At 47.4% G+C, this 17,189-nt stretch overlaps 1 protein-coding gene across 1 annotated transcript in view; it reads left to right on the top strand.

The window, feature by feature from the left end:
* POU2F3 (POU class 2 homeobox 3) overlaps positions 1-16,977 on the top strand; it is a gene marked incomplete at its 5' end in the record, with an annotated part of 39,399 nt that extends 22,422 nt beyond the window's left edge. The window contains 10 exons of the mRNA XM_082778159.1: positions 6,128-6,232; positions 7,755-7,857; positions 10,736-10,818; positions 10,938-11,120; positions 11,468-11,609; positions 12,457-12,593; positions 13,812-13,973; positions 15,345-15,411; positions 15,896-16,028; positions 16,863-16,977. Coding sequence (XP_082634285.1) covers positions 6,128-6,232; positions 7,755-7,857; positions 10,736-10,818; positions 10,938-11,120; positions 11,468-11,609; positions 12,457-12,593; positions 13,812-13,973; positions 15,345-15,411; positions 15,896-16,028; positions 16,863-16,902 — 1,155 coding nt within the window. The 3' untranslated portion in view covers positions 16,903-16,977. The remainder of the gene's footprint in view (positions 1-6,127; positions 6,233-7,754; positions 7,858-10,735; positions 10,819-10,937; positions 11,121-11,467; positions 11,610-12,456; positions 12,594-13,811; positions 13,974-15,344; positions 15,412-15,895; positions 16,029-16,862) is intronic.
* Between the last annotated feature and the right edge of the window lie 212 nt (positions 16,978-17,189).

The raw sequence follows: 17,189 nt of genomic DNA, 5'->3' as shown, positions 1-17,189 counted from the left end.
TGGTTAAAGGTCTGGTTCTGGCCCCCATAAAAGACCAAGAAGGCAATTTTGCTGCTGACTTCAACAGGAACATGACGAGGCTCCAGGGAACCTGTGCAAGCATGCAGGAGGGCATGGGAGAAGCAACGAAGCCTGGCATGTGTGAAATCGGATTGATAAGGAAAGGGGCAGGGATGCGGCCCAGGGTGGGAGCGGGGAAGATAAGCGCAAAGGTGTAGGCAGAGGTGGAGTTCTGGAGAGCTTTGGAAGTTGGGCAAGTGGAATCGGGAGATGCAGGAGCAGTGCTGCAACGCTCGGCGAGGCTGGGGCAGCAGCGATGGCAGCACCTCTGGGGCTCAGGGCTGGGGAGGAGAGTCCTGGAGCGGAGCCGTGGGAGAAATCGCAGCCTTTATGGATAAAACAGTTTTCCATGTTCTGTTTGGAGGTTCTCACCATTCTGACCAAGAAAATGGCATCTTCCCCTTCCCCCCCCCCTTTTTTTTTTAAATACTTCCAATTTGGCACATCCACAGGCCTTGGCAGGGAAGGCACCACATGCCTGAGTACCAACAGCAAGAGCGAAGATGCTCCAAGCTGTTGTTTTCCAGCATCCTTTTGCCAGCTCGGTGCTCTCCGACCACAGGTCACCACTCCAAGCCCTCGCTGTGCTCCTGGGGCTCGTGCAGAGGCAGCACAGACGTGAGCACAGCCTCTTGGGGCAGGTGCTCACCCCACCTCTGCCTTCAGTTCTCCTTTCCCATGCCTGGTGGCTGCTCTGGAAGCCTGCTGTGCTGCACGTGATCGTTTGGAGGCTTATCGCCCGGCGTGGAGCAGAGGGATGGCTTCTTTCTTTTTCCTCTTCTCTGCTTCAAAGCAGAAACGCTTGGGAAATGCTGCATCAGAAGGCTTGCGAACGCAAAGCCGAGCGTGGCTCTGTTTGTTTCCCTTTGTGAAGCGTGTAGCTCGGTTACACTTAGTTTTGATTTCCCACCCCCACTTTTACTACGGCTCCGGCGCAGCCATTCACGTCCTGAGCTGCAGCTCAGAGGGTGAAGCGTATCAGATCAGACCTCAATTAACAGACTCAAACGCCTCAAAGCTCTGATGCAGGTGTGTTGAGGTTAGGGATTACATTCTAATTTTTCAGTGTGTTGCCGTTACTGAGTTTTAGGATATTGTCTGCTAAGCATTCAGCGTGGGATTAATTCTGCTTTTGTCATGCTGACAGCTTCTGAAAATCCCACTCTTCACCGTGAAAGGATACCGAATTTTATAGGGCGAATATTGTCCTATTAACAGGAGGGCTTTCTGCTTTCTTCCTGAGTGTCTGTTAAGCCTCAGTGCATGTGCAGGATTGTACATGTGGAAATAGTAATTGCAAGCCCATTATTATTATTATTGCTATAATTCATTATTAGTGTGTGTTTTATTTTATGGTGCCCACGTGTGCAGGTAATTCACAGAAGTACACTTACGCCATTGGAAGGTGGGAAGGCTTAGCTGCAATAGCCTTGGATCCAGTTTTGATACCTGTTTCCATCGTAAGACTTCCTCCCTTGACTTCAGGCAACCCAGTTGTGTGAAATAATGCTTTGGGAGTGATTCAGCCCAGGAAGAAACGTGCTGCTCTCCTTCACTGAGGGGCAGTCGGCTCCAAAGCCTCTGCGCAGCCGATCCTCTTCCCAACAGCCGGAGCCCTTTGCAGCTGCAGGGGGAGGGATGTGAGCAAGTCCAAGTCTTAAACAGTTGTGAATTGCTGACTCTCAGATAAGCCAGATACGAGGGCAGATAAATACCTGTTTCAAAGAGGTTGCCGTCTAAATAGAAACTGCACAACAAATCCGATTGTCTCCGGTTTTACAATGACGACCGCAGCTGCTGCTGGAGGAGGCTGGCGTGGCTTTCACTGCCTCTCTCGGGCAGGGTAGGGGCACCCCTTATCTGGGTTTGGGGAGAGCATCCCAGAAGGGTGCAGAATCAGCCCGTCCCACCTTAGCACTGCTCCGCCATCCTCTTCACTAATGTCACCCGTGAAGTGCTCCCAGCCAGCAGCAGATGCTTGCTGGCCTGGGGACCACGGCTGGTTGCTTGGTGCTCGTTAGCTGAATTGCTAATTGATCCTGTAAGCACAGGAATGCCGTGAAGCATCCCAAGCCACCTTGGCAGCGGCGCTGGGTTACCCCAGGAGGCTGCAGCCTGAGCCCTGTGCAACGGATGGCATCCTGCTGTTGCCTCATCGGATCAGGTGTGGGTCAGTCCGTCCGTCTGTCTGTCTGTCGGAGGGGTACGGCCTTCCACACGCTGAGATCGGAGCTGCTAACGTGAATCTTTCCAACTTCCTCGTGTAAGGCTGGCTTTTTACAGCTTTGCAATATGTCTGCAGGATGTTTTCATGAGCCGAATGTTTGCCAAAAGTTCACAGATCAGTTACAAAACAGATGTACTCTTTTTTTTCTTTTTTTTTTTTTTCCTCCCCTTCTTCCTACTGGTAAGGAAGAGTTTGTGCAGTAATTGCAGGCAGGTTGGGAGATGTTTTCTTCATAATTCTCCTTCTTATGAAATGTTTATGAAACACCTTCCACAAATCAGTTGCGCAAGCAAGCTGAAGAGCTTTGATCATTTTCCATCGCCCTCAATATGTTTCTTAGTTTGTTTTGCTTTTTGTTTTTGTTTTCAGGCTAGAGATAGGTAAGAACCAATCCATCATTGGCCATGCCCAGCAGACGCGCTAGCCAACTAAGGAAGGGACTCCTTCCATCCAGTCACCCTTCCTGTGTTTTTCACAGGGATTGCTTGGGGGCAGCTGACCCTATTTTAAGGCTGTGAAAACATCCACTGGAGATTTGCAAGTGTGATTTCTCTCCCCAGCCCTCGGCAGCTCGGCGTGCGGGTGCCGCCACCTGCCGTTACCTGCTGCCCAGGGGCCCCAGCCCTGAGACTGCCCAGGTGCCTCCGAGCACTGCCTTTTTTCCCCCTCCTCTCTTCCAAGTTCGTTTTTTTTTTTCCTTCATAGCATTATTTTCCCAAACCCCATAGGATAGGAAGAAACTGAGGTTTATTCTCAATGCCTTCTTGTTCTTGCCCTGACCATGATGTAAAAGCAAAGGGACTGGGGGACCACAGCAAGACCTGGCCCTGATTTTAACCCAATCACTCTTTTTTCATGCACAGTCATCTAGCACAGATCTCAGCAAACACCTACACGAGCTGATTTTGTTTCAACCGTCTTTGGTTCCTTAAGGAAAACTCTCACATTTGCAGAAAACAACAGCAAACGTGTGTCAGATGCACTGGGAAAGGAGAAAGGCAACTCCTCCCCTTGTTTTATTAGTTTGAAATTTACATTATTTTAAGGGAGTCTCATGATATTGAGTGGCCTCGCCCACAATGTGTGTGGTTTTTTGGGGTTTTTGGTTTGGTTTCTTTCTAACGTACGGTTGGTAACAGTGCCGGTTTAGCTGGGGAAAAAATGAAGGTGCAGGATTTGCATAAACCATCCCCAAAGTTTTGGATATGCCCCGAACTCTTGCTAATGAACAATTAGCCAGCTGCAGGCCTGGTGGGGAGAGGAAGAGGAGGGAGAAGTAAAATTGAGCCTAAAACCAATGAAAAAAGGTGCAGGGGAGAAGGATTTGTCAAGAACACCCAGGTTCCCGCCCACTGCGCAGGAGAGAGCCAGAGAATTCCAGGGCCGGGGGAAGGAGCAGTGGGAGATGTTGTTGTTTTTAAATGGGGAACCGGTCCTTTGCCAAACCCACCTCCCGTTCTCATATTGTGCGATGCCGGGATGCAGCTACACACCCCTTTCGGCCTGGAACGCTTCCAGATCATTCCGCTTGGCAGCTGTAAAAATTGATTTCAGTTTGGAAATGGCTTGCGCTTCTTCAACACTCCGCTCCTATCGGGATCGTAACCCAGGCGGGATCAAGTGCCTCGTCCTCTAACACGCGGATATCTTTTCTTTTTGGGGCTGTTCAGCCTTGGATGACTGCATTGTACGAGGCAGACACGCATGAATTGCAAGCAGGAGTAGCATTTATTTATTTATTTTTACTTTTTGGCTCGGATTATATATACCTGTATTTTTTTTTATTTTTATTTTTTTTAATGCACCTTCAGGAAAAGAAAGTGCATAAAACCATTTCCCTGCAGTGACTGGATGGCTCAAGGGTAACGGTGCGTTCTCCCGAGCCCTTTGCCTAACATTTAGTAACTTAAACCCTATCCACGTTGATAGTGATCAAGAAGCTCTTTCCATCTGATTTTTTCGCCAGGCTAAGCGGGATGATCATGCCGACCTGAAAGGTAGGAAAGAACTGGAATTCACAGCATGTATAAGCCTTGTTGCAAGGAGCTGGTCTTATTGCAAAACTAGTTTCGGCAGGATCCAGAGCTATAGTTTAATTGAAGGAGATGTTGTAACTCTCTTCCCTCTGCACAGCACCTTCCAAAACGCAGAGGTTAATGTTTATCGGGTCGGCTCCCTGTGATCGCACTTTCTCTTTCTCTTTGGGGCACGGAGGGGTTGTGTAGTCGTTTGCTTTACTCAAACTGAAATAAAAGATCCTTCAGCCAAGAAAACCCACATGGATCATTGTTTTTAACGGGGCATTTCTTGTCCCCCTCTGCTGGTAGAAGGCTGCACAAAACGCCGCCAAACACAACCCCGCTCGAATTCTGGGCGATGTTGGGCTCGGGGGTTAATTTATGAGAGATTGCAAGGTTCAGTCCTAGCAGTAAGAGTGAACCTGAGATGCTGGGTCTGTGGACAAGGTTTTCAAGACCTTTCCTATCTGTTTTCATCCTGTTCTTTCCAGTTTGTGGGAACTGGAGCTTCTTCTTGCACTGGAAAGGCTTAAATTAGGAGGGGACTGCCGATGTGAGCCTTCTTGTAGGCATGTTCATGCTGGGGGAAAAACTTGAGCCTGTCTGGGAACTGTTTGAGTGCGTCTTTTATTAGAGAAAATGTGTTATAAGAGATCTCTATGACTTTTCTCATGTGTCTGCACAGCATCTGCACACAGACGCTCCTCAACTTTCAGGAATTATTCTAAAAACTTCTAAAATGTCCCCAGCCAGGTTGCTTCCTCTGAAGCTTTGTCTGCCGAAAAAAAATAATAATAATAATAAAAAATATCAGCTAGTACAAAATGATGTAATTTTATTATTATTTTTGAATGTAGTAGCAATGTTAAAAATTAATACTGTGACTACCGTGTAAACCAAATGTAAGGATTCAGTTCTGGTCCCTGGGTAAATTCTTAAGAACCCATGTAAGAATGTGGACTCAGAAATAATGGTTGCTGTAGACTGGAATCTTTCTTGAACATTAAAATAGGCAAAAATGACCACTGGACAAAGGGCTGACACCTGTGAAGTTTGTCATTTTTTTCCTCACAGCTTCTTTTAGCTAAGGAAGCAAATTTTTTCCTTGCCAGATTTTTTTCCTTACCAGTACAGCAGGACTTCCCCATTTCTTGTTGCTTTCTCATAGTTCTCTACATGTGGTGCCCAGGGTGGTGTATTTTCAAGTCTGGAAGGGCTTTTTAAGGTCTTTTACTTCATGATCTTTCCTCTTCTTTTCCCTGGTACCACTCTCTGCTACCTGCAGAACAATGTGTGAGGCCATCTACAGACACCCACTATCAGGTTGTGAGTGGTGATCTATAAAGGGGAATTTCATCGTGTCTTCCTAACACCACCACAAAACATCTTAGGGTTTTGTCCGAGGAAAGCACTCGCATGTTTTAAAGCCTGTGAAGTGACTGGAAACTTTCTCAAGTGTTTTAATTAATGGAATTTAATTGAGCAAACTGCAAGCTTCCACTTGGTTTAGCAGAGCAGGAAGATTATTCTCCTGTTATAATCGTAGAATCATTCGGGTTGGAAATGACCTCTAAGACCATCTAGTCCAACCTTTAACCTAGTACTGACATAAGAACATATAAACTGGAGAGCAGGAGTGGGGAACAACCCCTACCTTTCTGCAAAGCCAGAAAGGAGCAATAGGTCCTGATTTCTCCCCCTAATCTGAAAGCAATCCCTTCCCCGTCCCTTCCAGCCTCTCTAACTTCTAACCATCCCAGGCATCCCGTGGCCCATGTCTGTTCCCCAAGGCTACATCTGCTTTGCTCTTTTTTTTTTTCAGATTAAAACCGAAGACCTCAGTGATTCCTTGCAGTCTACGATCCCCCCCAGGTCAGGACACCTTGTTCAGGGATCATCAATGATGCCTGGAAGTCAAATCGCAGGGGTAAGTGCCTTTGGGGCATCAGGGGCTGAGTTAACAAATCTCCAGGGGAAAGGCTGGTTTCAAGAGACACTTGCCAAATTAGATGCACCTTTTGGCAGTGACAAATGAAGACTTGAGGACGTGATGGACAGTAAATTGGCAAAGTCTCCTCCCCAGCCTCTTTTTGCAGCAGCCAGGAGACCTGTGTAATGCCTTGCCAAAGGATGCAGAAAGTTTACATGGGTTCAAAGGCAGACTGGACACATACTTGGAAGAGATTTCCTTTGAGGGTTTTCTAAGCAGTCAAAACCACACCATGCTCAGGAAATCCCTTTGAGCTGAAAATAATTGGAGACTGAGACAATACCAAGGGGAAGCATTGGATATGCTTGTCCTGGTCTTCCTCTTTCCTGAATGCCTGGTTAATGTCATTGCTGGAGATACAATCCCAGGTTAGATTAACTCCTAATCTGAGCCATCCTTGAATATGTTGGCTCCAACTGATTTACATCAGAGAAGAAATTGATTACTTGAGTATTTTTTTTTCCCCCTAAGGTAAAAAAATTGGAGTTTAACACTTAACAATTGTTAAATTCTAATATAGTTAGATGCTGGAAGGCCACATGGCTGCTCAGTAATCTCTTCCCCCATTCTTTCATGGGGTAATCAGACCTCTTACATGACACAGCCTTGTTGAAGTTCCCCAAGACTTCATAACTGTTCTTGAGAAGCTTAAAGAGCTCTTCTTATAGAGCAATGAGCTCCTTCAAGAACACACCTCTCAGGAAAGTTGGTTTTATTGCAGCATTTTTCTCTCTACCCCAAACAAATGCAAACTCTTATCCCTAATCCCTACAAAAGATGTGGGACCCCAGGGATGTGAAGGAGCTCTGGGATGCACTCCCTGCCTCTCAGTACCTATTGCCTGCTCTGCTCGGTGCAGGGTGGGGAGTCCCCATGGCAAAGATCAGAAAATATTTTGGATCAGGTGGCTGTGTCCCTTGCAGTGCGTTTTCTGGTGGTGCAGAGAATTGGGCACTTGCTGGGCTTTGCTTCTTTCCCATCCCAGCACACGGCTGGTGGGGAAGTCAGCCTTCTGTGCCAAGCAGGCTCAGAGCTGGGAGATGGGACAGCCCACTGCACCTTTTCTGTATTATTTTAGGGAGTTCATTCTCTGAAAAGAAAATATCTGTAAGAAACTGAGATCCAAGGGCTTTTGTTGTTGCTTCTTAATAAGGAGATTTTGATTTCCAGTCCCTCAAAAATGTTGTTTTTCAAACATTAACTTTTTCAGTTAAAAGTAGACGTTCTCCCCGTGGATGTCTGTGTGCACAGCATTTTTCTTATAAAGCTGAAAAACTTCATATCCTTGCGTAGCTCTGGATCTGCAGCTCTCCTGTGCACACATGTGATGTGTTGGCAGCTAAATGAAAAACGAGAAAGGGGTCAGGGACAGTGCAAAAGACCAGGGACGGGGGGAGATGATGCTGTGTGAAGAGCAGACGTCTCTGAGTGTTGCTGTTCCCTTTTCTTTTTCCCATAGGATATGAGCTCTCTTCATACCCTGCAGCAGCTGGTATTGCTCCCTGGTCACATGCAGTCAGTTCCCCAGTTTCTTCTCTCTCAGTCCCAGGCAGGGCAACAAGGTAAGAGCAACCAAAGCCGAAAGGGGCGTTGTAATATGTGGGCACGTATCCAGGGAGAGCCTCCCTTCTCCTGACTCTTGCTTTCAAGCTGCCCTGTTCGATTTCCCCATCTTGATGGTGCCTGGCCCCTTCTGCTGCCAGCACCCACAGCTCCTGCATCCCACGAGTGCCCCCTTGCTCTGATGGAAGGACGGTGCTGGCACCAGAGCAAAGAGGTCCAATCCAGCCAGGAGCATCGTGGGGCTGGGAGCGAGCTCCAAAGTGGGGCTGCCACTGCTTGTTCCCAACCTTGCTCCAAGGCATGGGGCGGGAGAGGACAGGAGAGATAACTACTTCTGAATCAGCATCATGAAAGGACAGTGCTTATTTAACGCAGTGCTTAAGAAAGACCTCATGTTTCTATTTTTATCCCCGATATTTTCATGGCACTTCTCTAGCCTCTGGGACACAGACATGCCATTGATGAAGCTTCATGCTGCCTGTGGACAAACACAGACGTCGATCCATACCCTGGCAGATGCAAAGGGACTTGGGTCCTTCACTCATTTTCAGCACAGAAGTCCCTCTATAGGAGCCCAAATTCAGCATTAGAACCATAATGTCTCTGCAGCTCAAATGCAATTGTACACATGCTCTGAAAGAGAAATATCACACTGTAGGCAATTGGGAAGCCTATTTCTCATTGACAGTACGTGCACTCTTCTCTCTGCCAAACGATGCTGAGCGATGCATCAAGAAACCACTTGATGTATATTTAACAGTAGTCTAGAATTTAGTTTGTTTGAGCTGTCAGGGTCGGGATAATCTATTGCTCGCTGCCTGATTTAATTCCTGGATACAAAACGCACTATGCTGGAAAATAGCATTTTGCTTCCTTTTATAGAACTACAATTTCTTCTGTTTAGTGACTTCCTTTGGCAGCTGCAGCCCTTCCAACAGATGGCCACTTGTTTGGCCATGACCCTTTTTTGGTTCCAGACTTGCTGCAGACTGGGTATTCTGGCCAGCAGCCAGCTTTTTGAGCAAGATCTCTTCCATTTGAATGGACGATTGTCAAGTTTTAATGATCCTCCGCTGCGTGCGTGCACTGAGGGACCAAAAGTGAAGGCACAGCTGGGTTTTGTGGCATGAGTGGTTTGGTAGAGATGCAGGTGAAGCACTCTTCATGCCGATGAGGTGCGTGGAGTATTCCTGAAGCCATCCCTGGGGCCACCCCTCAGGAATATAGGAACATCTTCAACCTTTCCTGAGCTCTGACTGATGGATACATCCATCCATGGATTTCACAGCCAAAGGGACTTGGTTGTGGGTTTAACCTTTCCAAGAGGCCACAAGTCTGGGTTTGATTTCAGTGTTTTAATGTTCTTTTTAAGCCAGATAAGTTCCCAGGCCTGATTCATTATGCGCTGATCTGATTCACTGTGCAGCCCTTCAGACAGCTCATGCTGGCACACTTGGATGAGAGGGTGAGAGCTCAGTGCTGCAAAGGTGGAAACAGGCAGCCAGGGAGATGCTGGGAATACTCTCAGCCAAAATATTGCTGCTGAGGACTTCATCTCACGAAAACACAGCCTCCATCTCATCAGCTGTCAAACCGGTGATTCCTGAATCCAGTCCATAATTTTCATTTGAGCTAGAGCTTAGCTTTTGCAAAGGTGTTCAATCATGTTTTTAAAGACTCCAAATGACAGAGCATCCGCCATGTCCCTAGGCAAGCCATTCCAGTGATTAATTACCTTCACTGTTAAAAATGTGCACCTCATTACCAGCCTGCATTTGAAATTCAAAGTTGTTCCAGCATTACAGAAGGCTTATTGAAACACCAATCTAAATAAATAAATGGGATCCTGCACATTCAGATCTAAATTAAAAAAGAAAAGACGGAGAGGGAGAGAAAGATATTTCGGAGATGATCTTTTTTCCTTTTTCAGCAGAAGTCCATAAATGTCTATAGATTTCCCTATAATTGTCAGTTCCAATCAATTGAATATATTGCCTGTTTCAGGAAAGGTTATAAATCCTCTCTAAATTCTATAAGCTTCAACCACAACAGACTTGAAGAACCTAACTAAATTTATATGGAACTACATTGCTTTGGTCTCTACTAAATCCTTTAGGACATTCTCTGTAAGACATATGGGCTTGCGCTCAGCAGCTTGTCAACTGAACAATTACACAGTGTCCATAAATACTACTTTTTGTTAGTTTTATAGATTTCCCTTCTTTTTTTTTTTTCTTTCATCATTTTGTGTCAGTGTATAAATTCCAAAAGAAATTCAATTTGTTTGAAATACAGTAGGGTAGAATAGAAAGGGTCAGATGGCTTTGAAATGACACTTCAAAATGAAATGCATAGTAGAGAGCAGATTGGGTAGGCTCATGAGATTAACTGTAGGATCAGGACATTTTTAACATGATAAAGTGCCTGAAAGTTGGAGTCAGCAAAGCTCATATTGGAAATAAGATGCACATTTTCAATAGTTACAGTGATTAAGTACTGGGAGAAATCACCGCTAAGGATGTGATAAATTCTCAGCTACTTGACATCTGAAATCAAAGTTAGATGTCTATATAAAACGTCTGTGTCCTAGTTCAACCTCACGCAGGGATCAATGGCTGAAATATTTTACCTCCATCATCACTCTAGAAATCTCTTTCAGGTTAAAAGGCCATGGAAAGAAAGAGAAATAAACCCTTGTCATTCTCATACCCCAGCTCAGAGCCATCCACACTTGCAATGGCCAAAATTCTCGTATTTTGAACAAGAACGAGCTGACGTTTTCCATTCAGAGCTTCTTGAGGCTGTGCAGGGCGATGCTCAGCTGCCTGGGTGCTGATGAAGGAGCTGATCTGATCAGATATCTCTTTCTCTCCCCAGCTTTGCAGCCAAACCTCCTCTCCTTCCCTCAGCAGCAGGGCAGCCTTCTCCTCTCCCAGCCAGGACCCAGCCTGGCATCACAGGTAACTCACCCACCCCAAGGAACTTAAAGCACTGCTTCACCGAAGGTGAATGGCAGTGAAAACCATGTGTTTTTTTCTGTCGTTGTGACTCCCTGCATTTGTTGCTGCTGTTTTAACAGGCTGTGGGCCGTTCTGGGCTCCCTGGCTCATCAGTTGAACCTCACCTGGATGTACCCCAGCATTTGCAAGTGGCGAAGCACCTAACTCCGTCGGGAGCATCTGAGGAGCCCAGTGACCTGGAGGAGCTGGAGAAGTTTGCCAAGACTTTCAAACAGAGGCGAATCAAGTTAGGGTTCACACAGGTGAGTGGCCTTGTCCGTAGGAACGTCGGTGTCACATGTGGTGGGTTGGGGGATTCTGTGGCAGAGGAGTGGATGGAGGGTGGGCTGGATTAGAAATAAATATCCCCTTCCAAATACATGGAGAGACAAACCTTTCCTAGTATTTCATTACCATGACCTCATCCCAAACCTTCAATATACAAAGGCTCAGGAGCATGGAGAAGACTCTGGTGGGAGGAGAGGTCCTTTTCTGTGGAGGGTGGGCATGGACACTCGGTGACATCTCTTCTGGACAAGAGGTGGTGACAGCAGGGAGCTGTGAGGGTTTTTTTCTGACTTCATGTTATGATTTGGGTCTTCTCTGGCAGGGAGACGTTGGACTTGCCATGGGGAAGCTCTATGGCAATGATTTCAGCCAGACCACCATTTCCCGCTTTGAGGCTCTCAACCTAAGCTTTAAGAATATGTGCAAGCTCAAACCCCTGCTGGAGAAGTGGCTGAGTGACGCAGGTGGGTGACTTTAGATGCAGAAACACCACTGATTTTGACCAGCACAGGCGAGGATCCATCCAGGAGCCTCCCACAAAAGCCAGAAAAATTTAAGACCTCTGACAACAGACTTCTTAATTCTGTTGATTGCGGCCTAGACAGCAAAGCACATCTGCTTTTTTGCTTTAGCAATGTGGGCTTCCCATTGCCACTTGGTGTCTGGGGCAATCCGCTCCTGCAGCCTCTGTTGCATGGCCTGGGGCAAATCTCTGGGCTAGTCAGTCCTGTCCCTCCCTGGGCAAACTGGCAAGAGTAGGCAGGGAGTGCTGTGACAGAGATTAGCCCATCAGCCCATGAGCAGTGCCTAGAAAAGGAGGATATCACTGTGAGGGGAATCCCCAGTGGCAGCAGTACGGGGCTGGTGTCCTCTGCTGGCTGCAAACCAGCACAGGAGTGGCACTGGTCTCGTGTGCCCGTCAGGAGCTGCGTGTTTGGCCAATTTACCACGTCAGGAGGTGTCTCAGCTACACGAGGCCTGACCCTGGGGAGGTAAATCAACATCCTTAACTGTGTGACGTTAAAACGTCAGAAAATCTGTGGTCCGCATCAGAGCATGATGGAAATTAAGATGGAAGAAGAAAAAATGGTGTTTTTATTAACATTTTTATCACTTTATTATCTTTTTATCACTTTATTTCTTTATTGATTGATGGATCTGGAAGTGCTAAAGCAGTTTTAAGAGGAATTATGCATAATGTAGGAGCACTTCACTTATTTAGGGAGGTGCTGTAGTCCCCAGAAAAGATCTGGGAATGCAAATAACCTGTGATCTTCTTCAGTATCTCTTTTCCCCTTTCTCCTTCCCCAGAATCTGCTCCTTTGGATTCTTCCATGAGCACTCCCAATTCCTACCCCTCAGTGAATGAGATGTTTGGACGGAAAAGGAAGAAGCGGACCAGCATTGAGACCAACATTCGCTCCACGCTGGAGAAAAGATTTCAAGATGTGAGGGGAAAATGTTCCAATGTGTTGTGAACTGTCCCTGGGTTTGCCATTTGCTAGGTCATAGTAGCAGCACTAAATAGTCAAAAATAAATAAATATATAAATTGTTTTGACAGCAGGTTAGAAAATGCTCAAAGGAGTTCAAAGGAAAAGTCAAAGCAAAGAAATTAGGCCCAATTATTTCCTTGGTGGATGTTTTGAAAGCAATTACGATTTCATCACCTGTTCTCTTGCACTAATCAGTGCCCTGGCCAAAGCTGACCTCCTACACCCACCTCTTGGCAATTGGGGTCACCCCTTGGCAATTGGGGTCAGCTGCTGGCCCCAGCACAGCAGGGAGGTGGGTGCCTGGCTGAGCAGCTCCTGCGAGTGCAGCAAGGAGCAGAGCATCGCTCCTGAGGGTGCTGCTGAATCCTTTCGGAAGCAGAGCCCATCACCAGGACCGCATCACCCATTGAGAATATTTCCTCAGAACTGTTTTTGACCAGCCCTCATTTATTCCTGTTTTCTCCCTCATATCTGATCATATCAAATTTTCCTCCTAAGACTGTTGATGAGAACAAAAGGCAGTCATTTTCAGATTGTTATGGGCAGCTCATTTTTTAGCTAGTATGAAGCGCTCTTTGTAACAGGAAAACTGTCTTGGCATCTCCGTGCTGGGTATTATTTTTCCCTTGAAGTCTCCAACTCAGATCAAAAACCGCAGAGCTAAATGCTGTCAAATGCACCAGAAAATAAGTGAGTCAGAAAAAAAAAGGATGGGTACAATTATTTCAGTCTATAAATGAGGGATGGAGAAGGACAAAGATGAAATGGTTGGTGTGAGGTGGTGCAGGCAGGTGTACAACCAGCACTCGGAGCTCGTGTGTCCTGTGTGGTGATAAGAAGACCACCAGTCATTAGCTTCCCCTCAAGCAATGATTTAGGGTGCTGTTAAGATCAAAGAGCTCGGTGCTTTATGCAATAGCAGGGCCAGGTACTGACTCATCCCCGCTGATTCCATGAGATCTGATGTTGAATCAGAGGCTCTTTCTGGTTCACAGAACATAATCTCTCACCCAAATGTTTACCCTTTGCCTTAGAAGCAAATATTCTCCCCTCTCCAGTTTACTTCCAACCCCACCCTCGTCCTCTGCCTTTCCAGCAGCAGAAGCAGGCAGTGATGCTGCAAGTTACAGACCTTCGAGGCTTTCTTTAACCTCCTGCCCTTTCTTAGCAGAACCCCAAGCCCAGTTCAGAGGAGATCTCCTTAATAGCAGAGCAGCTCTCCATGGAAAAGGAGGTGGTTCGGGTCTGGTTCTGCAACAGGCGCCAGAAGGAAAAACGGATCAGCTGCCCGATGCCGTCCCCCATCAAATCACCCATCTACAACTCCAGACTGGTGAGAGACTTTGGGCTAAGGAGCTGCATGTGCTGCTCATGGAAGGGAAAAGGGGATACAGAACTGCTTTTATAGAACAACATTTTGCATTCTTTTAATGAAAACACTGGTAAGAAATCACAAGAAAAAAAATGCACATTTCCCAGAAAGGGGTGCTATCCCCATAGGGGTGCTATCCCCAAAATTCTCACTCTAAGACTGGCAAACAAAGCCTTCCCAGAGTTAATGGAGGAGGAATTCAGCATTCCACGGAAATAGAATTACATCCAGTCATGTCAATTTGGTTGAGTCTGAAACCTGATAGTAATGACTTACTTCACAGTGTGGTGTTTTCCATCCGTTTAGAAATGCAGAACGCACTTCAGCAGCACTATTTGTCCTTCCCCCTTATTGTACATTCACATTTTGACAAGTGTATTTTCATTGCCAGGAAGGATGAGAGAAAGAAGCTGCTGTGAGAGTTAGTGAAAGCATGTCCCTGTAATCAGAGCGGCTGCTCTGGATAACAAGCTGCTATTGCATTTCTGCTACTTAATAGTTGTTTAGTTGCTTCCATGTAGAAAAGTGGCAGGAACCTCCCTACGGTGTTGTTGGTGCTGCAGCACATGTGAGTGGGAGGAAGAGTACACACGCACAAGCAACATTTTATCTCGAAATCTTCTGGGTTTTAGAATTATCCATTAGAAGGCAGAAAAACATCAGAAGAAGCTTGGTCACTTGTTGCACAACACGCTTGGGCTGCAGTCGCAAACACAAAGCGCTGCTTGCAAGCCGTGAATTTTGGAAGCAGCAGCTTTGGTGACTGGCTTCCCCGTGAGCGTGTCGCACAAAGTATGGCTTTGCTCATCAGTCTTGCCTGTAGTTAAAGTATCACGGCTGAACACCAGATGCCCCAGGCTCGCTTTGATTACAGCCACCAAATTAGTAATTGTCACATGAGGATTCTCACCCATCGAGAGCTCCTCAAAGGAAAAGGGATGATTTGTGCCCGAGACCAGAACGAGCCGGGGTGTTTCTGCATGAGAACATCCAGTCTGAAGCACCCAAAGGGCAGGGGCTCCTCCTGGCTGGAGCTCAGAGCTTTCAGGAAGCACAGCAATTTCAGGCTTTTCCACAGCTGATCCATAAACGTAGAGCTGTGTGGGGAGTATCAGGCACACATCATACTCATCCTGGTTTCTTTGCCCGACCCTAGAGATGGGAACTGTGCTGGCAGAATAGAGCGTGAATAGAAGCATTGGTGGGAGGCTCAGATGTAGATAAGTCTGCCTGGGAGCCAGCACACTCCAAAGGGAGCACGAAGGAGTGGCGTGTTGTGGTCTGCACCCTCGGAGTGCCAGCTGCTGACTGTCTGCTTCTGTTCCTCCCCAGGTCTCTACCTCAGGGTCCTTGGGGCCCCTCTCTGTCAACCCGGTGCACAGCACCATGCCTGGGACAGGTAAGCCGTGACAAACTGTCTCCCCCCTGTTCCTTCCCTCCTTCCTCTGCTCTTGCTCTCTTGCTGCTTGGCTTCCAGGCCACCTCTGCAGGCCCCTCTTGAACAGACCTTTGGTTTTGGGCAGGAAAATTAGCCTCATGTAGTGGGTGGATGGGGGATGAGAAGAGCTGAGTCTTTCTCTTGGCTGGGACAAAGACAAGGAAAGCATCCTGGGCATGGTAACACTCCCAGGATAATCCTAGCCAAATGTGACTGGGGTGGTGAGGTTTGGGAGCCAGGCACGCACCTGGAAGCCAACCAAGAGGGTGCTCGGGGGGCAGGTAACTGCATTTCTTCAGAGGAGCAGTGGCAGTTGTGGTTTGCTCCGACAGAAACCAGACAGAGCAGGGTGCAGGACGAACAGGGCAGTGGAAGGGCTTGGGCTTGGGCTTTCCTTGGCAGGAGAAGGGGATCCCAGCCTCACTCTGCTCTCTCTGCCGTGCAGTAACATCATCGTGTTCCCCAGGGAACTCCAGCAGGCCCTCGTCCCCTGGCAGTGCACTCCATGCCAGCAGCCCCAGCACAGCCCAGAGCAACTCCAAAGCTGCAATGAACTCATCCGGCTTCAACTCTTCAGGGTAAGGCGGGGGGACGTGGCTCGCTCTTTGGGTACTGGGGGGCTTGGGAGGAAAGCAGGGGGGCTTTAGAGAAGAGCATGCAGCCCCAAAACAAACAGTAAATCCGGTTTGCCTGAAATACTGTGCTGGTTAAAAAAGAAAAACAAAACAAAAACAAAAAATGGATGGAAGCACTGTCCTTAAGGACTGTCTTGAATTAATTCTGTGTGTGGAGGAAGCAGAGGAAGGCTTATTTTGCTGCTTCTGCTCTGATAAACTTCTCCACAGCCAGGTTTCTCTCCTGTAGTGCCAACCAGAGAGCTCTGCTGCAGCGTAATGATCCCACACTGGCAGATAAAACAAGAACAGCAATTTTCCTCTGCCCTGCCTTTAGATGCTGCAAAAGGATTAAGCTGCACACAAGGGCTCAGAGCCCTTCTAGTTATTTCACTGACTGTTCCCCTGCTGCAGCCTGTGCTGCTGAGCTCTCTCTGCGCTTGTAGTTTCCGCGGCTCCTTGCACGTGGCACCAAGGCTGCTACGTTAGCAGGAAGGCAACCAAGAGCAGAGGGCATTACGTGTAGCTTCTGGGCTTTCTGAGTCACGGAGCATCCCGTGCCATGAATCAGACCTGCTCTCACCCAGAGGAAGTCCAGCAGCGTGTGAAATCCTGAGCTCCATGCAAGCTGCTGCTTAGAAAGATGGGGGCTTTGCTCCGAGCTTCCTACGGGAAAAAGGATCGCTTGCTGGCTGCCAGGTCTAAAAAGGGTCACAAACAGAATAGGAATGATTGATATTTCAAGGGAAAAAGTTAACAGCATGCAATTGTAGCTCTTACTCCCTGTGTCGCAAACAGATCTTGGTACCGATGGAATCAACCTACCTACCTCCACTGAGATGACTCCTCCATCGTGTGTAACAGGAGCTCTGACTTCTAGCTATGGACCAACTTCTCTAGGAACAATGCTTGGGGCAACATCTGGCGTTCCAGTGCCTTCAAACTGCTGCCAAATGAAGGTCTTGGTTAGGGGAGCCCAGAGCAGCAGAACTCTCCAGGGACTCAAACTGCAGCTGACCTTCCCCAAGGATTCTCACCACCACCAGTGACATTTTAGTACTCTGCCATGCATTCACTTCGAGAACGAGCCCTTGCTTAGCACTATTAGCATGAAACACTGCCCTC

This window comes from Aythya marila (genome assembly GCF_965140915.1).
Source record: "Aythya marila genome assembly, chromosome: 23".
NCBI lineage: Eukaryota > Metazoa > Chordata > Aves > Anseriformes > Anatidae > Aythya > Aythya marila.
This window is presented reverse-complemented; position numbering and strand designations above follow the sequence as displayed.